Source organism: Mus caroli, unplaced genomic scaffold (genome assembly GCF_978045245.1).
Source record: "Mus caroli unplaced genomic scaffold, Mus_caroli_1 scaffold_7, whole genome shotgun sequence".
NCBI lineage: Eukaryota > Metazoa > Chordata > Mammalia > Rodentia > Muridae > Mus > Mus caroli.
The window spans coordinates 126,562,446-126,577,239 of NW_028227262.1; the positions used below are offsets into that span (position 1 = coordinate 126,562,446).

Consider the following 14,794-nt stretch of genomic DNA (forward strand, 5'->3'; position numbering starts at 1 on the left):
GCCCCGGATCATCGCCTATGTGGTAGCTGAGTGATTCAGCCCACCAGCTATCCTGCACCCTCAGTACCAGGGTGAGCTTTTCAGCACTGCCCCAGCTAGCTCATCCAAACCTACAGTCAGCAAGGGGCAGGCCAGCTCTCCTGCTCTCATGCCCTCAAGATTGGCTCACCCACCCCAACCCCAGCAGGGTCAGCTCTACTATGTTGCACAGATGAGGTACAGGACCTGCTCTCCCAACTGCCTCTCCCAACTGCCTCAGGTAATGAGGTAGTCATGGCATCCTCTTTGTGCCCATACCATCTCATGGCAGGGGAGTGGTAGGGCCAGCCCTCCTGAGCTCAAAAGAACTTAATATTTTTATACACAGCTGTAGTCTTCTTACTGTAATCTCATGTAATGGAAAATTGCAGGGATCTCTCTCAGTTCTCTTTTACTTAAGGATGTTATTGTGGTTTGAATATAAAATCTTCCTCATAGACTTGTGTTTGAACACACTGTTACCAAGGACCAGCCTGGGCATGGAGAGGGGTTCTGAGAGAAGGGGTGTCTGGGTGTGGCCAAAAGAACCACTCAAAGTCAATTGTGGGTCCAAGCTGGTGGCCTAGGTTCTACTGAAATGTCTTTCCAGACTGTGCTTTCCCTCTCCCTCTCCCTCTCCCTCTCCCTCTCCCTCTCCCTCTCCCTCTCCCTCTCCCTCTCCCTCTCCCTCTCCCTCTCCCTCTCCCTCTCCCTCTCCCTCTCCCTCTCCCTCTCCCTCTCCCTCTCCCTCTCCCTCTCCCTCTCCCTCTCCCTCTCCCTCTCCCTCTCCCTCTCCCTCTCCCTCTCCCTCTCCCTCTCCCTCTCCCTCTCCCTCTCCCTCTCCCTCTCCCTCTCCCTCTCCCTCTCCCTCTCCCTCTCCCTCTCCCTCTCTCTTCTGCTCTAGCCGGCTTTTTCTTGCTATTCTAAAAACTCTCAGGGTGAGACAGTTCTCTCTACTAGTAAAACTTCTAAAAGCTATCTGGATAGCACATGGCTTTTCTGACCAAAGTCAGAAAAAAAAAAAAGCTGCTGTAAAAAATTAATGGATCTTTTTGACAAAGTTTGAAGTCCTGATAAGAAAAAAATTCTTGAAGAGCTGTTTTGCTCTCCAGAAATCTCCAGAACACTGGGCTCTCACTAGAGAAAATTCTAAAGAACTGCTATCTCTTTTTGCTAGCTCATCTCATGCAGACCAAAAGCCCAGTCTTTTATATTGCATATCAATCCAGTCATTTACTCCAAGTTCCTTTGATTATCTAATGAATCAGCATTCTGTGACTCCAGCCCTTTGATTCTTCAAAAACAATTTTTTATTAGGTATTTTCTTCATTTACTTTTCAAATGCCATCCCAAAAGTCCCCTATACCCACCCCCCACTCCCCAATCCACCTACTCCTACTTCCTGACCATGGCATTCCCCTGTACTGGGGCATATAATCTTTGCAAGACCAAGGGCCTCTCCTCCCATAATGGCCAACTAGGCCATCCTCTGCAACATATGCAGCTAGAGACACAAGCTCATGGGGTACTGGTTAGTTCATATTGTTGTTCCTCCTATATGGTTGAGACCCTTTCAGCTCCTTGGGTACTTTCTCTAGCTCCTCCATTGAGGGCCCCTCTTTGATTCTTAAGGGACAGCCAGCATACCTTTTTTCTTAACATTTCAAAAGAATGTAGAGATCTGTCTGCCTTTGTTAACCACAGAAGATAAGTTAGTTGAGTGAGGCCCTACACAGAAATTACCATTTTCTACAACACCTGGGCCTAACCTTGCTGTGTCCCAGACTGACCTTGAATTTAGGAACCTGTCTGCCTTTGTATATTTCTGACAAGCTCGCTCATTGTGTAGCTAGCTGCCTTTGTTCCTTTAGTGAAGCCCCTCATAATTCATACTGCATCCTTATATTTTACATAGTTAAGAAGTTATATATATATTTTGAATTTATATATTTGGAGCTCTTTTCCATAGCCTTAAGGGCTGTCCTGAAGGTCCCAGCCTTTACCATTTTGCTGAGACATTATTCACACTTTCAGCTCCTAGACTTGTGCAGTTTGGTTATCATGGCATCATTAACGTTAACAGGGAGGACATTACTCAGAGGAATGTGAAAATATGTATATTATTACAAAAATAAGCCTTATGCCCACAGCAGCCATCTACACTCATGGAGGCTCACACCAGGGCCCTGTCCCAGGGGTACCATGTCACTCTGTCCCCAACAGGGCCATGCCAGGCTTGGCACTTTGTGGTGCTGTTCTGGAAAGTTATGGAACCTTTAGGAGATGAGGCCTTCCTGGCAGAGGTGAGTTAGGGGGACCAGGCCTTGAAGCTTCATAACCAGGAAGTATTTCCTGTTCTCTTTCTTCCTGCCTAAAGATTTGAAGTGACCAGAAGTCTCCTGTTCCTGTTGCCATGCTTTCCCTACCATGATGAACCCCTTTCTCTTTGTCCTCCTAGGGGTGAGAATGTCAGCACATGGGGTTTTGGAAGTCATGCATATCCAGGTCACAGCGATCCTATAAGGCAAAAGAAATACAAAATGGTTCTGCTTATTGAGCAAGTGGGTCCCAATGATACATTTAATGACACATTTTGTAGTGGCAGCACCAGCTGCTGTGTTACTCAAAACCATAAAATTTTGTGAGATCCCTGTATATCACAGAGTACGCAGTTTGGGAACCAGAGCGTGATACTCTGTTCCATTTCTTTGGGCTTTCCACTTTTTTTCAGTGGGACCCGTGTTCACAATTTTCTACCATGTAAAGAAACTTTAATCTGGCTATATGTCTGCTCTGGCAAGGGATCACATCCAGAGACCAAGGTCTGTGTGATCTGACTGGAATACAGCCATGCCCTTAGTAGAGACCTTTAAGGCAAAATTAGTCTGTAGAAGGAAGCAGCCATATTTGAAAGTGATGTGTAATTGAGGGGCAGACAAAGTGATGAATCAGAGAAAGATTTGACAGAATGAGTCAGAAATAAGATATGCTCAACTCTGAGGAGGAAAGCCATTTAAGACCAGCACAAGGAGAGAGAGAATCAGTAAATAGGGAGTTGAGTCCGTTGGTAGTCAGGGCAGTGCAATGGAATTGAATTTGTTTGTGAGTTCACGCAGTTCAGTGCAGGTCATGGGAGACAGTTGAAGCCAGATAATAAAGAGCCAGAAGATTAAAACAAGTTGCCAGAGTTAGTTTGAGGTCAAGCAGAGCCAAGCAGAGCTGAGAGAAGCCAGGTTGAATCAGTCAATTTGGAGAGGAGTTTTGAGCCAGAAGTGCTGAGTTGAACCAGCCAGCCAGAGTTTGGAAAGAACTAGAAAGGATGAGCTTAGTCAGCAGTAAACCTCTGAGAAAACAATTACAACAGGTGAATAGAAGATATCTTTACACTACTACACACAGGTCACTACAACATTCCACAAGTGAACACAAGTTAATAGCAATATTTATATTTATTTTTGCAACTTCTCAGATAAAAACCATGTAAGGAATGTTTGGTGAGGTGTTATTCTCATAAAAACATCTTTTAAAACAAGTGGTTTTCTATTTTCACAAAAGTTAAAATGACATGCAGAAACAGGGTTAGTTTCTTGGATAACACATTTACAGTTTTAGAAGACATGTAGAGTAAGTAAGACCAGAGAGTAAGCTACATTTTAAACTCAAGTACACCACTAGAAAACTCACACAGTAGTAAAATATAAAAATCTACAATTATAAATATAAATTTGGTCCATGGAGACATCAGAGCAGTATTTACATAAGTTACTATCACTCCTACTTCAGGTGAATACTGCAGTTGTAAAATGTTGACTATTATCGGGATGAAGTGGTTTACTTACAATCTACTATATTAAAAGTTATATTTCTAGCCAATGTGATGATTGCTACAAATACAGCTAAAAATTTGACACTTAAGAACAAATATCTTCCAAGGTTGGTGTTTCCTATTATCTACAAATTGATTTTTTTTCTGTTAAAGTCAATATGGAAAAAAAATACCACAATTCAATTCTTAGAAACACTGTAAAATTCAATCATTTTAGTTCAAACATAATAAGTGAATTATAAGAAGTCATTCAAAAAGGCACACGTTGTTAATTGTGTCAATTTGGCAGCAGAATTAGTTACTGTCAGGTCACAAGAAGTAAACAAATAACAGAACTGGATTCATTTTTTTTTCTAATTTTAGAAAGAGACAATGCATGGATGAGGGATGTCCTACACCATTTCTTCGTTAGACTAAAGATTCCAGGCTTTCAGCTATATTTCCACCAGGCAAAGCTGCACCATTACTGTCCAGAGAGGTGGATGGGTTTTCTTCCTGCCTTGTGCTGACGAGGCTGAGGACCACTTTGTACAGAAACTGATACTGCTCCTAGAAAACACAGGAAGGGAGAATATAGACAGGAAGTTCAACAGAGGCATGAGTTTGCAAAAAGCAGGCCTGATTTAGACACACTTTAGAACCATTCATGTAAGGGCACAGAATTGATTTAATGGGCTTGTACTCAGGTCAGGTGCCCATTGTATATTTACTTGTATCTATTTGGTTAACCCCAAATCTCTTTGCAATGAGATAATAGCCACTGAATGTAAAGAAAAAAAGGCCATGCACATTTGACAGTGGTAAGTACTTTGTTCCTTTGTTCCCTGGAGTTGGAAGACAGTGCAGATAAACTTCATCTGTGTTCAGCATCTATAGCTTTTAAAAGAGCAACATCTTTCCTTTCTTTCTTCTCTTTTTTATAGATCTGAGGCTGGTTTTGAATTCACTATGTAGCTCCCAAGTGAGAAGACTACAGACATGTTTTCTTTATCCAATTTATGTGATTATTCGGATCAAAACTAGTTCCCTGTGCATGTTAGGGAAGCATTCTACTAACCCTCAAAACTCAGGGTTTCCTTTCTCTTCCTTTACTTGCTATGTAATCAAATGCTTCTGTCTATCTATGGAGAGTGCTCAACAGTGGCTGCTTTATCACCAAGGAACACACTGCTCACCAAATGTTTTTCCCTCCCTGCAATTTTGTCTGGCTTGATGGCCTGCCTTGAGAAAAGGGGTGCCATGCTCCTCAGTGAGCTCTCTACAAGGCCCTTCTCTGTACTCAGCTAAGAAGCTGACAGTGACCCCAAGACTTTGACGTCTGTACCCAAGACTCTCACCAAGCTTCCTATTATTTTGCCACAATAATAGCAACTTTCAGGTTATTTCTAAACTAAACCTTGAAACCAGAAGTACTGGCTGTGTCTCATTCTTGACTATACATGTCTTTTTTCTCTTAAAAGCACCCATGAATTAGTTATTTGTTAACTTCAGAAACTGGGCTCGGCTTGAGGAAAAAAAAAGTGAATAGGTCTAACATTTAAGTTTTTGAGATATATCTCTGGCTGTTCAATGAATCTTCAACTTGAACCTCTGGAATATAACTCTTCAGCTTGCTGAACAAACCAATTGGTTGGTAATTCCACTGCAGGTATTTTTAAGAGTCACAACGAATTTTATAAAAAGGGCTCTGAGTGACTAAAGGTTTTTTAATCTGCCAATCTTCTGCAAAGTTCATACTGGTAATTCAGTGTGAATGCTATGAGCTAATGGTACCTACCAGCCTCTGTGACCTTTCTTATATGTGATTAAAAAAAAAAAAAACCTTTAGTAACATCCAGAAAGTGATATTTCAACAGTGAAAGGCGAGGTCCACCACTTACAATGTCAGTGAAGACTCCTGGCCTCATCAAATTGATCATCTTGGCTACTTGGTAAACATCCATGGCGTTTTCTTTTTCTAGTTGGTGCATAAGGGTTGTAAGAGCACAAAAAGTTCCTGCTGTTACTCCCCCGTGCCTTGCAGTAAAGAGACAGGACAAAGACTCCATCAGATGCATCAGATACACTTTTAACTCAGAGCTGCCTAGAGATGGCTTGCCTTTATTTCTTTTTATTGTGCATAGAATTATCATTGAATTGGGGACAGAGCCAAGTGTGCATTAAAAACAAGATCCTTTATAAAATGTTTTACTGTTTAATTATGCCTCGTTATTTGTATTCTTTGAAAGAGGCAGACAGAAAATGTTTGGCTGAGGTTATAATATATAAACTATCTACCTTACAGAATAGGTATTTAGCATAATTCTAGCCTTTTTCACTGTCATAGAAACAGAAGAAATTATGAACTAAAGATTGCTCTCTTATGCAAAACAGAAACAACAACAAAAACTACCAAACAATAGTCATTTTTACTCCTTTCCAAGAAGTAAATAGCTGTGACGTGTCCTACATTAGCTCCTTTAAAAGTCCAGTACTGAAGCATTGTCTCATCTCAGCAAAGGCTCCGACTACAATACCTAAGAGAAGATTCCAGTGTTGAGACACAGGTGTTCTGCCTTCACCAGGAGTTAGCAGGGAGGCATGATATTCTGTGTCACCTTTGATGATAAGAATCAGTTAATCCATCCTTGCTGAATCAACACATGGACACAAAGCATCAGGCTGGTCAGCAGACAAGAGAGGCATGCACATATCCAGAGGTCTCAATGACTAAGACCCTGAGACTTACTCATCGTGAACAATCATGGGCCCATCCCTGTTAGCAGCTTCTTCTTTGATAATACTTATAAGTTCAAATGTTTTACTAATGGGACTATCCGGATTTGGCCATTTGGGGCACTGAAAATGCCTTACTTCCAGCACATAGTCATCCTAGGAGAAGAAAGAACAAGTCAGTGTTTTTAAAGGAGTAATGCCTGGCTAGTGGCAGTTTATCATGAGCCAGAATAAGTGGGAAATTCAGAAACTGAAGCTAAATGATAGAAATAATGCATGCTTTATTTGTAGTTCATCCCTCATCCTGGAAGGAGAAAATAATTATAGTGGGACATTAACCACGAATCCATTCACCAGGATAAAACCTTATCTCCTTCTTAGGTCTTTGTGGGTGGGGCTGTACATGTGTATACATGTATGTAGGTACACACAGAGGTAAAAGGTTGATATTAAATGTCTAGTTTTTCTCTAGCACATTCTCTAAGACAGACAGAATCTTTCTTCTGGAGCTTACTGGTTTGCACTAGACTGGTTGGCCCAGCAAACACTTGGTATCTTCCTACCTCTACCTCCCCAGTACCACTTGGACCTGACTTTCATGTCAATGCTTGGAATTGAACTCGTGTTCTTATGCTTCAGTGGCAAGCTCTTTACCAACTGATTCATCTTCTCAAGTCCCACCCCACCCCCAGTGTAGTGGACGGAGGGAGATATAAGGTGGAGCTGGGAGGAAAGGAGAGAGGGGCTTTGATCAGGATATAAAGTGAATAAATAAATTAATTAATGAAAAACTGTTATTTGTGAGGGAATCATGCCAATGCTAATACACCATGAAAGCATGCCTTAAAGATGTGTCTGCACTGCTCAATTTTAAGTTACAAAAGGAAATCTCCGTGTTAAAATTTGTTTGGAAAAGAGCACAGAGACCATCAAACATCAGCAGTACTCATCAGAATGAGATTAAACAACACAATAAGAAAACATCTGGGGAACTCTAGTCTCGATTACTTTTTGTGTGATTAACCAGATTATGTCACAGTGAAATAAGCCTCTGACTTCCAGTTTCCTAAAGTGAACTTAAGGAGATGCTATATTTGAAAACAAATGTTTCAGAATCAATTTTATGTAGTAAATGTAAACTTCCCAAACAACCAAAGTACTATTAACAAAGAAAACCATGATGGGTTATTGGCTTATCTGATATCAAGAATTATTATAAGCTGGAATGAAGGCATTTCCAGGTCAGCAGGGAGATTGACAAAGAGCTCAGTGGAAGGAAGTAGTAATGCTAGAAACAGGTTCATATACACATAGTCATAGCTGATACTGCTGTCTGTAAGCACGAGGTCACTAGGACAATAATATCACATGGCTAATAATGAAAGTGCATTCTTGACATGCCCAATGCAATATAAAAACTAAAGGAAAAATAGAGAATATTCAGTAAACAATGCTATGTAGGTGTCTTAATTTCAGACATATCTTGTTTTGGTTCCCAGTTTGGTTTTGGTGCAAAGCCTAGAATTTGGGGATCCTTGTAGGCTAAACGTTCATTCTGCAATTGAAGTGCTTCCTTAGCCTCCACCAGGATTTGTTAACAATGAATCCAAAATGATAGATTCTTTATAACAAAATGAATGGGAAGGATGGTAAACCCCACATTAATTAAACTTGTAAACTTTCAGTTACAAAAAGTTAAAAATGCTAAAATTACATAAAAGAATATTTGCAACATGTGTACCTGGAATGGGGTTAATACTTAGACTATACAAAGACCTCACACAAGTAAGCAAATAAAATTTCAAGGTGCTAATGGAAATTTGGACAAAACTCCTGAGGACCTACTACTAGAAATGAATTATCAATGCAATGGGCATTAAATTTTTGGAAAGGTATTTACCTTCATTTTCAATAAGAAAAATTAAAACAAGTGAGGCAAAATTAAAAAGTCATTTCAGCCTCAACATAAGCAATGATGAGGAGACTTCAGATTTCTCAAGAGCTGTAAATGAGAGGCATCTCAGTAGGACACTTTTAAAACATCCATAACACTGAAAAAACTGAAGGGTCTCAATTTCTTTCTTTCTTTCTTTCTTTCTTTCTTTCTTTCTTTCTTTCTTTCTTTCTTTCTTTCTTTCTTTCTTTCTTTCTTTCTTTCTTTCTTTCTCTCTCTCTCTCTTTCTCTCTCTCTTCTTTCTTTCTTTCTTTCTTTCTTTCTTTCTTTCTTTCTTTCTTTCTTTCTTTCTTCCTTCCTTCCTTCCTTCCTTCCTTCCTTCCTTCCTTCCTTCCTTCCTTTCTTTCTTTCTTTCTTTCTTTCTTTCTTTCTTTCTTTCTTTCTTTCTTTCTTTCTTTCTTTCTTTCTTTCTTTCTTTCTTTTTTTTCGAGACAGGGTTTTTCTGTATAGCCCTGGCGGTCCTGGAACTCACTTTGTAGACCAGGCAGGTCTCGAACTCAGAAATTCGCCTGTCTCTGCCTCCCGAAGGGTCTCATTTTCAATAACCCATAAAGTATCCCTAGGTGAACCCAAGAAACAATTCCGTGTAGGTAAACATATTCAGTCAGGTACCATTTATAATTGCAAATTTTGAACAAAACAAAATGAAGCCGACTTCAAACAAGTAGTACCCCAATTTTGGATAGAAAAAGAAATCTCAGCACCCTGAATATGTTAACAGCCAATGCAAACAGATTTGAGTTATACCCAGTTGTGTGAATAAGTGTCATCAATATTATAATGAGGGAAGGCAACAAATATTTGAAAACATACATGTAATTCATGTAACGGTCAGAATATAAGATCAAAACAATGTAGTCTTGAAGGAAACAGAGATAAAAGGTGAAATTATGAGGTAAATCCAGAGATGAGTAAACACTGCTTGGGGAAGAGGCCACTGTACCTGGAGAAAGGATAGGATGGCTGAGTGGGAGATGAAGCATCTTGGTCAAAGGTCAAGGCTGTGGTCCTTTATTGAACTCAGTAGCCAACAAATCATTCAGTGTATCACTTCAATATACCATATATACCTTATGAACATTATTTTATTATATAATACTTGATATGTTAAAAATAATCTTTATAAAAAATAATTAACAATCTCCCAAATCTTGACTTTAGACATTTAACAAACTTCCTGGAAGTTGAAATGAGTCTGGTCCACACAGCATAAAATTTTACCTATTTCTTCATTGAACTCAAGAGTTATGACATGTAAGACACAGTAGCTATGAAAGTGCATGAAAATGCCTACTTCATCTTGCTTTCCTGACCACTGCTTGAGAATGTCCCCTCATTCCCAGGCTGGCTTTCAGGAAATTCAGACACCAGTGTCATTTGATTTACACATCCGAGATGCACTGAACTGGAATCAATCCTGGATACTTATGGTATAGTGTGCTTTCTGTATAACACTAGGAGACAGCTGTATTTCCTAAGGTTGAGGTGGACAATGGGGGTGGTTAGAATAATGTGCATGACAAGACAGTGGGTATCTAATGAGTATTTTCTTAAAGTAATCCCTCTTACTAAGTATGGGCACCTATAGGAGAAAGCATGGCAAGAAGTGCTGGTTTTAAAATAAGAATTAGAACTAGGGCCTGAAAAAAATAGGTTAGCAGTTACAAGCACTGGCTGCTCTTCCAGAGGACCTGGGTTCTATTCTTAGCACACACATGATTGCTCACAACCATTCTCAGCTCCAGTTCTAGTAGATCTGATGCCCTCTTTTGGCCTCCGTGGACATGGCATGCATGTTGTATACAGACATACAAGCAGGCCAAAGACCCATCTACAGAAAAAAAAATCTCAAAGAAAAGAGATTTACAATTATTTTTGTTTGTTTACTTTCAACCTAAGTCCTATCGGCAACCAATTTGGAGTAAAAGAGAAATCTTTGTGCTTTTCTGCGTACACAGAAGTTAAGAATTGTATAGTTTATCAATGACTAGTACCCTGATGATTCTGTCAGATTCTTGGAAGTAAAAATGATACATATAGGAATATCTCTGGAATTGTCTCAATTTGTAAGAAGTCATAGTCCTTTTCCACTTCTAATAGACTCCCAAGTCATCGCACATCTCACCCATGAGCAGGAGTGAAGTCCTTCCTCTAACCTGGTTCCCTTCATACCTGTGTTGCTTCCAAGATGAAGTCTTGAACGATCAGTTTTTCCTCGTTCGAAAGGCATTTGTGTTCTTCAGACATAAGCGTGACTTTGAAGCTTTCGCAATTTATGGGCTCATCTTTATTTGGCCAGTAGACAAACTCATCCTCTGCCTGAGAAAGGCCAAGGGAGAACATAGATTTTCATGAAACAGTTCATTGGTATGATTGGAAAATCAGATCAAATGCTTGGCATAGACATTTCAAATCAAAATTTCCTTTGAATAACAAAATTTACTATTAAAATGTCCTTGAAGTACTACTAATCCAGTGTAATAAAACATCGCATAACCCAGATTACCACAAGACATTCTATGCTCTTGGCACATCAGTAGCCTCAGTAAGCCTGCTGCTTCTACAACTGCCAACTGAGTAGGATGACTGAAGCAAGAAGGCACCAATTTCTAGCACGACTTGGAATCTCTGTGACTTTAGATACTTGAACTGAGTACAAAAGTTAAGTATACTTGTCAAGCTCAAATCATATATTGATTTTGACTGATATAGAAGGGTGGATGCGTCACTGACACTGTGGTTCTGAAGAGTCCTTTCCTTTACAAGTATATATATATATATATATATATATATATATATATATATATATATATATATACATATATAAATAAATCTCTCCACCACGGGAAAGAGAGGAAGAGGAAGATCTGGGGACTCCCCTCACCACTCTAGCTGAGAAGCTATGAGCAGATAGCAGATGAGAGTAGCTCGGGGAAGGAGATTCATTCTTCATGGTGCGATGGCCACTTGTAAGATGCCCATGTTCCATGCCTAGTGCTATACCCTTGTTTATAGGGCCAACAGTAACTGTAGTAAGTTATCAAAAAAAAAAAAAAAATCAAGTTTGAAGAGGTGTGTGCTGGCAAATCTGAGTTGGGGGTGGGTATGGTCCTACTTTGTTGTATACATGGATGAGATCCTCAAAGCATAAATCTAAAAGTTTCCTAAGTCTTTCTGTCATAAAAGAGCCTTGGCTGACATTATTAAGAGGACATAACTACTTCTTGAGCTGTGCTTTCGTGAAATTGTAAATAAAGTAATAAAATAAAAAAAAAATGAGAGGCTTAACTGGAAATTTCAATACAATACTATATATTTTATCTGAAAAAATGCAACCAGGTCTGTATAAACTGCTGTCATTTGTGGTTGCATTCCTGTGGTGCTTAAGCAGTGCCACAAATGCATATTTAGCAGCTTTAATCTACTTCATTTAAATCTCTCATTTACTACTTTGACTCAATGGAACTGCTTAACCAATCCAGTCCAGCAAAGCATGACCCCACTGAGTCTTTTAGCTGTAAAAAAAAAAAAAAAAAAAAAAAAAAAAAAATAATGTTTTTGTTTGTAATGATAGGCTTCTGGCTATTGTAATCTATTTTCCTTATAAGAAATGAACAAAAAAAAATGACCTACCATGTTTTGACCATCTGGAATCATAACCACCAGCTGGGCATTATGATCCCATATCATTCTCCAGAAGTCCTTGATGGTGTGCAGCAGGGGATGCTGGGTGATGATGAATTCATTGCTCTGGTAATAACCCTACAGAACCAAAGACATGAGAGAAGAGCCCAACATATGACTAAACAGAGAAATGTGGTTTTATATTAAAGTAGTGTATTTAATTCTAGACCGAATGCTGAAAGAATACTGTATTACAACCAACATTTACTGGCCAGTGTCTATATGCTAGGTACAGTTTTCTTCCTGTTCTGGAATCTATGAGATAGAACTATCATACTTTTTTTTTTTTTTTTTTTTTTTTTTTTTTTTTTTGAGACAGAGTTTCTCTGTGTAGCCCTGGCTGTCCTGGAATTCACTTTGTAGACTAGCTGGCCTCGAACTCAGAAATGCGCCTTCCTCTGCCTCCCGAATGCTGGGACTAAAGGCGTGCACCACCACACCCGGTTTATCATCCTCATTTTAAAGGTGGTTAAACTGGTTATAAGAAGTTAAGTGCTATGGAAACATTTACCTTAAGTGACATGACCTCTAGAAGTTGATGGGCCAAAACCACTTGTGAAAGTGTCTCTTGCACTAGATGCCAGAGTGTAAATCCATGGCAGAGTTTATAATCCTTATTGTCCAAAAGCCCTGGGATTCAAAGAACTGAATCTCACAGCTCTTCACCCCAGGTCACCTTCCATGTCCTGGCCCCTGGCTGCCTCCCCTATGAGAGGAATCACGGGAAAGGTCCTCTATGATTATATGTATGAAGCCTGGAAACTGGTGTAACGGAATCAAATGATTTACATGCTGTTTACTGAACTCGAAACTCTCCTCCTGTAGTGTGATCTTTCACTAACCCCAATGGGTTCATTTGAAATGTGGTGGGTGTTAGACAGTGGTAACCACATATCTCCTTGTTTCCCGCATCTTCTTGGGTCATTTCTTTGCTGGCTGACTAGAACAGTGGTTTGGGGATGAACATTAGGACTTTTTTTCATTTGAAATCAAGCTGTATGACTGACTATCTTAAGATAGCAATAAAGGGCACACAAAAGCCACCGAAGCACCGACCTGTCCCTCCAACAACCTCAATGCAGAAGGAAAAAAATCCAATAGTGTAAATGAACCCAGTACTTAGGGAAGAACTGTAATGCAAACCTGGTGTGCTAATTTTAGTGAATTTGGACTCTATTGAAGTCCTCTATCCTACCTCTGCCCCAGATCTGTGCCTGGGTGAATGAAAATACGTTTTATGTCTACTCATCAGCTCTGAGTGGTGAATTTGGAACGCCGGATTTCCTTATGGTTTTCTATTGAGGTTTCTTCAGTCCCAGAACATATGAAAACATTCAGGTATGCTGCTATTACTCTGGCCACTGAAGAGTGTGTGCCATAGTCAGTGTATTGGACTGACTGTATTGGATAGGTGCTGTTGCTGCATCCAGGAGCACACTCTACTATTAATTCTGGTAACACAGATGGGCTTGTAGATTCTCCCACGATGTCTCTGACTTACCATAATATAGGATGCATTGATGTAGTCTGTGCCTTCCCCACTCAGGGATGAAATGCCCACCCTTGATCTTTCCACTGGAACACAGAACATTGCAGGTAAACAAACATGCTCACTGCACTGATCCATCCCCACCCCCAACAACAACTCCCAAATGCAAAGTACAATTGCATTTCTCAATGAATACCTTCGACGGTTAAACTAATTGTTACAGTTAAACTTTCCAATTTTTCATAAGACTTCAAAGATTTGAGTTATTTTTAATATAATCAAGTACTGGGTGTAACTAGAACAATATGACAGTAGACATAACATAATTAGTACACACAATTATTACTGAGAGCCATAGAAGTGTTTTGTTAAGGAAATTAAAAACTGAGTAGTTGGTTTTGTAAGATTCAGTCTGACTTACCAGGGATGATGGAGGATGTTCTGTTTTTCTCCCTGTTGCACTGCTTCAGGGCTGTAGAGTAGTCACTCTGAAGAATATTTGACTGACTCAGAAGCTGACAAGGGAGGCAAGGAAATGGGCAGGTCATGTCATGCACTTCACCCAGGTCCCCAAGCACACACTGACACACCTCAACAAAGGAATGACATTTGCTGGAAACATAATCAACTTTTTAGATGCCAGGGGTTCTTTTTTTCAAGCAAGCCCCTTTTGACTGAAGCCTCAGAAGCCTCGATGCTGTATTTCAAGCCCTTTGATCTTGAGAGGATCTTCCTGATGGCTTCCTCTGTGAGTGTGTCTTGGTGGCTTACCCTACAGGCTTGCCTTGATGGCTTCCTCTGTGGGTGTGCACCTTGCATTTCTTCTATGTACTCTCACAAGTGTTAAATAGTTATTTAATTTTTGAAATGAATCCTACAAACTACTTCATTAGGATGCTCCAGGATACTGGTGGTTTTCAGTCACTGAAACCCCAAATTCTATTTTACTGATTCTACTCGATAAGTGTTTATGTATACACTATCTTGGTATCAAATATTTATGTGTTCAATAAACTAGATGAATTAATTTTCCACTGAGATTTTTTTTTTCTACCAAGGTTTGGAAGTTTTTGTTTTTTAAAACTCTGGCAAAGCTTATGTCTTCCTC

At 39.7% G+C, this 14,794-nt stretch overlaps 1 protein-coding gene across 4 annotated transcripts in view; it reads right to left on the reverse strand.

Moving 5' to 3' along the window:
- Positions 1-3,407: 3,407 nt before the first annotated feature.
- Ptprz1 (protein tyrosine phosphatase receptor type Z1) overlaps positions 3,408-14,794 on the reverse strand; it is a 178,652-nt gene continuing 167,265 nt past the window's right edge. For 2 of the 4 annotated variants that reach the window (XM_085840797.1, XM_085840796.1), the window contains 7 exons: positions 14,108-14,201; positions 13,699-13,772; positions 12,147-12,275; positions 10,686-10,832; positions 6,573-6,715; positions 5,725-5,860; positions 3,408-4,393 (listed from right to left, as the gene is read on the reverse strand). In XM_085840797.1, coding sequence (XP_085696923.1) covers positions 4,253-4,393; positions 5,725-5,860; positions 6,573-6,715; positions 10,686-10,832; positions 12,147-12,275; positions 13,699-13,772; positions 14,108-14,201 — 864 coding nt within the window. In that variant the 3' untranslated portion in view covers positions 3,408-4,252. The remainder of the gene's footprint in view (positions 4,394-5,724; positions 5,861-6,572; positions 6,716-10,685; positions 10,833-12,146; positions 12,276-13,698; positions 13,773-14,107; positions 14,202-14,794) is intronic. The other 2 variants (XM_085840799.1, XM_085840798.1) reach the window with 1 other exon arrangement.